At 39.4% G+C, this 9,932-nt stretch overlaps 1 protein-coding gene across 1 annotated transcript; it reads right to left on the bottom strand.

Moving 5' to 3' along the window:
• Positions 1 to 1,893: 1,893 nt before the first annotated feature.
• Positions 1,894 to 9,481, bottom strand: LOC130071680 (tripartite motif-containing protein 16-like). The gene is made up of 6 exons (XM_056236539.1): positions 8,854 to 9,481; positions 6,657 to 6,752; positions 6,336 to 6,569; positions 5,824 to 5,983; positions 5,626 to 5,673; positions 1,894 to 2,651 (listed from the first exon to the last, which is right to left on the bottom strand). The coding sequence occupies exons 1-6, from the start codon at positions 9,421 to 9,423 to the stop codon at positions 2,068 to 2,070; spliced, it is 1,692 nt and encodes a 563-aa protein (XP_056092514.1). The 5' UTR covers positions 9,424 to 9,481; the 3' UTR covers positions 1,894 to 2,067.
• Between the last annotated feature and the right edge of the window lie 451 nt (positions 9,482 to 9,932).

The following is a 9,932-nucleotide window of genomic DNA, read 5'->3' as shown; positions in this document are numbered from 1 at the left end:
ATAAAGGTTTAAAGTTCAAATATAAAGTAGTATAACGTAATGCTGAAGTAAATGAACATTTTTTATTAAGGCAACATATGTTACATTATCCCACTGGCGTCGATTTCGGTGGGGACGGTGGGTTCGTGTCCCCACCAGATTACGCCATGAGATTTTTTTGAAAACCTCGAGCTCAATTTAGCCGTTCTGCTGCTGCGCTGGCTACATGCTTCTCTGTTCATGACACTGCAACAACTGTAATCGTTTGGTGATCGATGTTTAGGTACATTAAACCACGTAGAGCTTTTTCAAGTTCGGACTTATATAAAGCCTATGAGAACCGTGGGGAGTCGACAACTAATAATAACGCAGAAATTTTCACTTCAAATTCAATTTTTTTTTCCTGCTGAAAATGTGAAGCAGAAACGCTTAATGTCAGATAACGTCCATAATAATTGGACTTTGGGTTAGATTTTTTTTTTTTGGACCGTTTTCAGTGGTTATGCGGAGCAATAAGAGAGAGAAATTTGGTAATCATTGTTTAGGTACATTAAACCACGTTATGTCATATTGTCAACATGGTGCTTATGAAGCAGAATGTGTCTAATGCTTTTTTGAAAACTTAAGACTTTCTCCTTCATAAAATGAGCCGGACATCACATTATTTTTTACACATTTTTATTTATTGACATTAGTAAGCTACAGGACATCGTTTTTAAAAACAATACCTGCGCGAAAGAGAAAAAAAATGAATGCGTCATTGTACACAGCACATTTCAAACCAAACTGACGCCCATGCATAATCCGGATATATATTACTACAGTGATATTTAACCCATCTGTTATTTCTGTGGAAAAACTCACGCTTTTGGGGTTATTTGGTCTGTTGAAAGTACCTTGTTGATGCTTTTATACTTTAAAATTTCCTTTTAATGTTCGATGGTTGAAGGGTGAGTAGATTAATGTCATCTCATTGTGACACTTTTTTAACGTATTGCGTTCATAAAGCGAGCCGTTCACTGATTGTTTACAGCTTAACGGAAGTTACACCCATAATTAGCGCAAAGGGTCATGGGGCGCAGGAATAAGGTGGATAGCACACTGGACTACTATGGTTGTATTAAATTGTGCTATATAAATACAATAAAAAAACAAACATACAAAATAAATGCGAGTGAAATATGAGTTAACATTTCTTAAATATAACAGAGATAGTAAAGTAATTGCAGTCGCATTGCATACAAAATTGCAAAGGCCGCCTCTGTCTGGTTATAGCTCAAGCTGTGAGGTTGCTCTGCATTAAGACGCAGATATACGCGTATGTACAGCTGGCCAATCAGAGGTCTGTAATGTCTGTACAAAAGGTGTTTATTGGGTTTGAACTTGTTTTGAGGACGGCACTCTTGGCATTGCTCGTGGATCTCGCTGCGCTAGCGGCATGTTTACTGAGGGTGACGAAGGAAAAGGGTGTGTGGAATGCCCTTATATGGACACGGTTTGGGCATCTTTATGTAAATACTTACCTTGGACACACAGTCGCTCATTGAGAATACTCCGAATTCATCAACATTAGAACAAGGTTAAGAACAAACTGGATTAGATTATAATAATTATTCTCATACTTTCACTGATCAAGGGTTTACAGTATGATCAGATGATCTGGGTTTATATATTTAACATTTATTAATAAAATGACATTTATCAATTTTACGACAAATAACATTTTTATCGAATGATACATTTTAATGAATCTTGCGTGTGATTTCAGTTGGAAGGTCTTTTTAACAGTAATATTAAAATGATTTATCTGACACTACAATAAGAACTGAATGACTGATTTCCATCAACACATTAGAGTTTGAGAAAAGCACACTCATCATGACTCACAAACACACACTGATCTGACTGTCTATATGAGGATTCATTACACACATTTATTCTGACATGTTATTTCACTGACAGAAGTTCAGCTGTAGAATTAATGTAATGAAGAGAAAATAAGAGACTCTATAACATCTCACTGTTACTGATTTATCATGCAGCTCAAAGCATTATGGGTAGAATCTCTCTACAGTCTGTTCTCATTCATCAGCACAGTTTCACTGATGATCCAATACCAACACCAAACCCAGGATAGAGTGTGTGAGTGAATGTGGTCTGGACTGTGTGTATGAGGCTCATTGTGTCAGAGACGCTGTAGAAGGACAGAGTTCCTGCACTGTGATCCACACACACTCCTATTCTCCTGTGATCCACACACACTCCTGTTCTCCTGTGATCCACACACACTCCTGTTCTCCTGCTGATGGGCTTTACAGGGAGTTCAGTCACTATATTATTGTGTCTGAATGAGTAACTGGAGGAAGAGCAGAGCAAACTCCAGGACTGATCATTATATCCAAACAAACACTCATCACCCGATCCCTTCCTGCTGATGCTCTTATATGACACTGATATATACACACCATATCCACTCCACTCAATCTCCCAGTAACAGTGTCCACACACACTCTCTCTACCCAACACCTGCCACACATCATCAAATCTGTCTGGATGATCAGGATACGGCTGAAGCTCTGGGAGAGTGTTGGTGAATGTAATCACTCTGTTCCTCTCAGACAGACGGAGGAGTTTATTCACTGTGTTCGGATCCAGAGTGAACTGATGGGAATCTGATGGAGAGAAAACACATCAGAATCAGGAATTATGAATCTGTCTGATCGTTTATTATAGCTGAACTCTTCATGTTCAATATATCATCAGTGTCTCAGTAGTCAAGTCACCTTTATTTATTTAGCGCGTTGTACAATACAGATTGTTTCAAAGCAGCTTTACAGTGATAACAGGAAAATAAGGCAACAAAGTTTGTTTCGTCTGTACATCAGATCTAGAAGAAAATAGTTGCATTGTCCAGCCTAAGTTAATTCAGTGTTGATTAATTTCTGTTGTAAAAAAGTTATTAATTTAGTTCATTTATCTATAGAGCCGCTCTGGAGAAAACAGTGATGTCATCGTCCAGCTCGGTTCAGTTCTCATATAATGATGTCAATGCAGGAAGAGCAATAATAGGGTTATAGTTTACCAGATATCCTGTGCAAATCATCATTTACATCAGTGTATCATTTACTGTATATCAATGTTGGTTATTATTCTGTGTTCATTATAATCATGCCTATTATATTTACACCATTCAAATATTTGGGGTCAGTATGATTTTTTTTTTTTTTTAAAAGAAACTGATACTTTAATTCAGCAAAGATCCAATAAATTGATTTAACGATGAGTGTAACACTTTCATCTACAAGGTTTTTAATCATTGTTGGTGATTTTCAGTGCTGTGGCCTTGTTGGTGATTTTCAGTGCTGTGGCCTTTGAGGATCTTGAGCTTTCTTTACATTTCTCTGTTTCCTCAAAGTTTAAAGAGATTTGTTACAAAATCCTGTTTAGGATAAATCCATAGTGGAATTTTTACAGAAGAGATTTCTGTGAAAAATAATCATATTTATTCGTTAGTTTTAGAAGATATCCTGTTTTTGAAGAATATGTTGAATCCAGTTTTGTCCTGATTTACATCTTTGTTAAAGTCACGAGTCAACATTTCAAATCTTGCTTTTTTGGATGTGATGAAATTTTAATAAAGACATTTAAAATGTTAATAAACATTTCTATTTTAAATAATTCTAATTTATTTCAGTCTTTCCATTTATAAAAAAATCCATATAAAAAACATCTCCACACGTTCCACATTTTTATTCTACATTTTAAAATACAGTATATTCAAAAATAAAATTATTCTTTAAAATTTTAGTGATATTTCACAATATTACTGTTTTTTCCTTTATTTTGGGATCAAATAATAGGAGAGACTTCTTTCAAAAACATTAAAAACTCTTACCGACCCCAAACGTTTGATCTGTGGTGTATATTATATATTTGTATTTACAGGGATGGAAGTAACGAGTTACAACTACTCACATTACTGTAGTCAAGTAGTTTTTTGGGTACTTGTACTTTTAGGAGTATATTTTTTAGTCTTATTTTACTTGTACTCAAGTACAAATTACGCTAATTAATTTACTTCGCTACTTGTAAAATCACAATCCGTTACAGAGTACGCCTAAAATTTGAATTGATATTAATTTCTGTAGCCAATAAAGAGATCTGATGGCGAATGGACCAATAATAAAAGCGTCCACTGGAGCAGATTCAGGAGAGCTGATCATAACCTCACAGTGAAGGAGCTCAGAGTGATTTATGGACTGAAGGTTTGGAGATACAAACTGTCACAATCTCAGACTCAGTAACCTCACTCTCCAGCCATCAGAGGGCACCCTCGCCTGAATATTGACTCCCTCACCACACTACGTTTCCCAATAGCCCCGGTTCTGATTCTAATCACCATGCCCAGCTGGATCTCATTTACTAGGCTTTTTAGCTGCACTGCACGCAGCTCTCAGTGCGAAGTCTTGTTTTGCTACTGTGAACATTTCTGAGCGTTTATTTCTGTGACTGTCTGATTGTTTTGTTGACCCTGCCCGTTTTGGATATCTCCCTGTCTGCTACCTGCCTACGTTACCTCTGCTTTGTTCTTTGACCTTGACTGTTTGCTGCCTGCCCTGATCTCTTGCCTGGTATTGTACTACGTTTCAGCCCTGTCTTCACTGCTGTATCTGCTGGTTCTGACCTTTGCCTGTTTGACTATTCTGCTCAATAAATTAAGCTGCAAATGGATCTCTCTGATTCTGATGATTCGCAACACAAACTACATGACAGTGTTGTCAAAAATATAGATATATCAAAACATATCGATACTGAAATATCTGACACTGTTCCAATACTCATTATTTTCTGCACTACAGATACCAGAGGTGCGTTCTCACTGACAACAGGACAAATGCGTTTGCAACGTTTGTGTTGTGTAGAATCTGGTTAGAATGTTGCAGGCCATTTTCTTTCGCAAGTGATTACAAGTTTCATTTAGTAAATCTTTGGCATTTACACGCCTTAAACACACGCATCCCAAGAACACCTCAACACCCCCTTTTGAAGATATTGCTTCCAGCGCCCCTGATGTTCTCCGAACGCCCCCGTTGAGAAACACTAATTTACATGATCAACTCTAAATCTCTTCTGTCAGACTGATCTCATGAAATGGCGTATGTATGACACGCCAATTCGTATTTCCATTTTTGGCGTGCTATCAACGCCTTTGACTTAACGTTATATTACTGTATTATGTATATATAAATATATGACCTACCCCAACCCCGTCCCTAAACCTACCCGTCACTGGGGTTAATACCATTTATGAGTCTTCTCCTACCATCCTAGGAAAAGAAATATCGCTCCACAGATGTAGATATAGATTTTGCTTCGTTTCGCTCGGACATTTAACGGCGTACACATACACGCGGAATCACTCGGACATTTAACGGCGTAGACATACACGCAAAAGATTTCGGCGTGGACATACACGCGGATATCTCAAAATGCGTATAGATAACACGCCATTTGAATTGAAAGTGGCGTGTATGTTTACGCAAAGTCATGATGTCATGTTGCTTCTGTCATGTTTTCTTTCTCCTTCTACAGGAAGAACATGAAGACACTCAGTGAGTTTCTCTGCTGGTTTTCTTAGTGACTTACATTGTAGGAAGTCGTTCCTGGTTCTGGGAACAATGTTGGTGAAAGTGACTGTGGAAATCAACGGACATGAAGAGTGTGATTATCATGAGAGAAAATGATCCCTGCATCCGTTCCTAAGACATTTCTAATATGATCTTCTACATGATATGAGATGATGGAGGATGATTTCTGAGAGCTGATGGATCTCCAGGACTTTACCTCTGTCAGAGATCTTCTTCAGCTCCTCTTTGCAGAAATCCTCCAGTTTGTCTCTCAGCTGAAGGACAGATTCTCTCACGCCATCAAAAGAGGAGAGAGAACTGAAGGGATTGTCATTAACGTCTGTGGATTCAGGAGGAGCTGAGAGAGACTGGAAACTCTACAGAAAACAGAAATCAAAGCTCATCACCTCCACACTTCATCAATAACCTGCACTACTGGCAGATCTGAGCGGCTCTTGCTGATCTTTAGTAGTGAAACTGGTGCCATCAACTTCATGGATTTCACATTGTTATAAAAAGAGTTGTCCAGATTTCCAGAGCTGAACTGCATTTGTAAGTACGTCTCTTTCAATAGAAGAAGATCAGATGAGAGTCTGACTGATGATGATATAATAACCGAACACACAGATCAACACTTCAGTCAACGGCTCATTCTGCTCTCATGAAATGTTTCTCTGTGAGTCTCTTGCTCAAGTCCACTATGCTCCTGTTCTTCTAGATCTCTGTTACCTGCAGGAACTGGATGTGATCCTGTGTGTGTGAAAGCTGCTCCAGCTCAGCGTCTCTCCTCCTCAGATCATTGATCTCCTGCTCCAGTCGCTCCAGTCGTCCTTTAGCTCGACTCACTGCAGTCTTTTCCTGATCTCTGATCCGCTGTGTCGCCTCAGAGCGGCTTCTCTCAATGGAGCGGATGAGCTCAGTGAAGATCCTCTCACTGTCCTCCACTGCTGTGTGTGCAGAGCGCTGTTACACACACACATCACAATCACACAGTGGCTTCAGTGAGTCCTGACTGAGACGTCTCAAACTTCTCTTCTTCTCCAGACTCACCTTATGAGACGCCACAGCCTCTGTCAGCTGCTGAAGATCTTTCTCTCTCTGCTGGATCCTCTGCTGGAACGACCTCTGCGTCTCCTTCAGCTGGTGCTAAAGGACAAACCAATGACAGGAGAAACATCACATTAATCATCAGGTAAACAGATATGAATCCAGTATCAGTGAAGTGGTGCGGTTGAGGGGTTAAAGGTCTTGCATGATAAGATTATAGGTTCATTCTGAAGTACCAGCATTATTTCATCAAGTTTTATAGCCTAGATTTATAAAGATAGTTCACCCAGAAATGTTCTTCATGTCTTCACAAGTTCTTCATTGTTCACTCATCCTCATGTCTTTCCTAAATTGTATGATTTCTCTTGCAGGACAAAAGAAGATATTATGGAGAATGCCCTTTCTAAAGCCCAAATCAAATATGGTGATACGTCAACAACCTCAAACCTTACTGGCTCATGCATGTCACATGACTTAACATGCCACCATATTTAATATATTTTCAGAAGACTTAGATTTTAGTTAGATCACCCCCATTGGAGTTGTTTGGATTTCTTTAATTCTACTTTTAAAATATGGACAGATGAGACATTCCTTAAAATACCTTCTTTGTGTTACTCAGAAAAAGAGAGTCATGCCAGTTTGGAATAACAAGTAAATGATCATATCATATAACAAACGGGTCATATTATGCTTTTCCCCATGTTCATCTTTCTTTAGTGTGTAATGTTTATGTTTGAGCATGAAAAAGTATAGTTAAAGAGAGTTATTCTCCATATCAGTGCATACCTGTCAAGTTTTGGATTTGAAAATAAGGGAAATTTTCCGGCGCCCACCGCGAGCAGTCCCACCACCCCAACCAAGCTCCCCTTACATTTTAAGACAGGTGTTAATTAAAACACACACACACACATATATGGTATATATATATATATATTAAGAGCATTATTTAAAGGCTTATTTGCATATTTTCTGTTCATTTAACATTGCTTGTCTTTACATTTACATTTTATTTTCATTCCACACATTATTTTCATTTCACATTGCTTTTCATTTGCAGTTTTTCTTTTCATTTCACATAACTTTTCTTTACTCTTTTAGTGAGTTATTGAACAAATTTGTTGCAGACTTTGTATTAACTGTTTTGGAAGGAGTGTATTTGTGGGCTGGGCCAGAGTGGTTAATTTTACAAGAGAGTAGCAAACAGTTCTGTTGTCTAACGTCATCCTATTCTCTGTAACAATCTTTCGTACTATGCTCCTTCCCCGTGTGAGATGCTAACCGTGACCGTGACTGTCGCTGTCCCCCACCCTGCTCCTCTTCAGAAAAGTAAATTCGCTATCCCATTGATCGCGGTATTTAGTACATGAGGGTTTTGTTTTTTTGGCAGGAGTGCCTTGCTCTGTCATATCATAGCGTAGATCATCCGACTCTGTTTTTTTTTTTTTTGTTTTTTTTTTCGCGTTGTCACTCATCATCTGACCACTAACCTCGCGACACTGCCACCTACAGTACCTGTAGTTATCGCGAGGCTAGTGACAGAGCTCCGAGTGGGAATGTTTTTTTTTTTTTTTACTCCGCCCGGGGTATTATTATTTTTCAATAACGCAGGTTAAAATACGGGAGATTTACGGGAAAACACTAATACGGGAGGACGGCGGGAAAGAAGGGTAAAATACGGGACTTTCCCGGCCAAAACGGGATACTTGACAGGTATGTATCAGTGTCACTGTCTCTGAACTCCCTGAAATTGTAGTCATGAGTTTTTCTTCTGGAATGAAAACGCCACAATATTCCTCAATTAGTTAATTAGTGCACGTTTTTGAAAACGGTCTCCATGTAAAGAACAAAAACGCGAATCTCTGAAGATGATGACGTCATGCACATGCGTATTACGTGTTCAGTCTATAGTGTTTTATCGCCATCTACTGGCCTGGCAACAGAATACAGCGTTTTCAGTTGTTTTCGCTGATTGGTGTGAATGGGGATTGTTTTGACTGTGGTGTCGTCTGTACACAGAAAACTCAAAGGAAAAACTTCTCTGTTTTAAGCACATCGTTGTTCTGTAAACGTATCCTAAACCAGAGTTCAGACCGAGGGTGAAAACAGACATTAAATGATGTAAATGTATTCTAGTAGACCCCATAAACAACACTATGAGCCTGTAAATGAGGAAAATGGGACGTCTGTAAGTTCATACCTGATTCTCTGTCCTCTGTGCTGCAGCTGATACAGTGTCGTGGTTTTTATGTTCATCCATACACAGCACACATATACACTTCTGATCAGTGCGGCAGAAAACCTCGAGGATCTTGTCGTGTTTCTGGCAGATCATCTCCTGCAGTCGTCCAGTGGCATCAGTCAGATTGTGTCTCTTTCCTTTAAACAAACTCTCATGTTGTTCAAGGTGATTCTGACAGTAAGAGTTCAGACACACCAGACAGGACTTGACGGCTTTGTGTTTTCTTCCAGTACAGACGTCACACTGCACATCTCCAGCTCCAGCGTAACAGTCAGCAGCAAGTTTAGTCTTCTTCAGTTTCTCCACCATTTCAGCCAGAATGGTGTTTTTAGCTAAAGCAGGTCTTGGCCTGAAGGTCTGTCTGCACTGAGGGCAGCTGTAGACTCTCTTCTCATCCTCCTGATCCCAGCAGTCTGTAATACAGATCTTACAGTAACTGTGTCCACAGTGGATAGTCACTGGATCCTTCAGGAGATCCAGACACACTGAACACATGAACTCATCCTGAGATATTCTGGCTTCTGCCATTTTACAGCTTGAAGACAGAGACACAAACACACAACAGCTCAACTACACTTCAGTTTCACTTTCCCCGAACTCATGTGATTCCTGTTTCCTGGTTCTGTGTTTGAGTGTCGTGTGCTAAAGCTAATAAAACACCCACTAGATGTCAGTCTCAAACAGACATTTAAATATAGCAGACAACATAATTAAAGTGCCCTGAATCTTTTCAGATGTGCTGGAAATCAACATTGTTGACATGGTAATTGCAATAAAAAAGGAAATAAAACTGGGAAATTCATGACAGATAGCTGGCAGACAGTTGTGCACTGAACCCTTTGAGAGAAACAGTGAATGTGTGATGAACTCTGCTATCAGTTTGTCCAGGTAAGATGTCTGTTCAGAAACCAAACAGGGTTATGTGTAACCCCTCCACCCGGGTCCCACTCGACCCGCTCTGTGCGGGCCTCGAACCCGGGTCTCCGGCATGAGAGTCAGGCACTCTAACAAGGAGGCTAAAGACTGCAGCCCCTAGC

The sequence above is a fragment of the Rhinichthys klamathensis genome, unplaced genomic scaffold (assembly GCF_029890125.1).
Source record: "Rhinichthys klamathensis goyatoka isolate OS25496 unplaced genomic scaffold, OSU_Roscu_1.1 h1tg000452l_1, whole genome shotgun sequence".
Lineage (NCBI taxonomy): Eukaryota > Metazoa > Chordata > Actinopteri > Cypriniformes > Leuciscidae > Rhinichthys > Rhinichthys klamathensis.
The sequence above is the reverse complement of the archived record's forward strand: the minus strand, read 5'-3'. Positions and strand labels throughout refer to the sequence as shown.

Excerpts from the sequence above, each read along its gene's own strand:
- LOC130071680 (XM_056236539.1), bottom strand. The coding sequence starts at position 9,423 with ATGGCAGAAGCCAGAATATCTCAGGATGAGTTCATGTGTTCAGTGTGT. Across the intron at positions 6,570-6,656 it reads AGGCTGTGGCGTCTCATAAG|CGCTCTGCACACACAGCAGT; the intron begins GTGAGTCTGGAG and ends TGTGTGTAACAG. Across the intron at positions 5,984-6,335 it reads ATCACATCCAGTTCCTGCAG|AGTTTCCAGTCTCTCTCAGC; the intron begins GTAACAGAGATC and ends TGTTTTCTGTAG.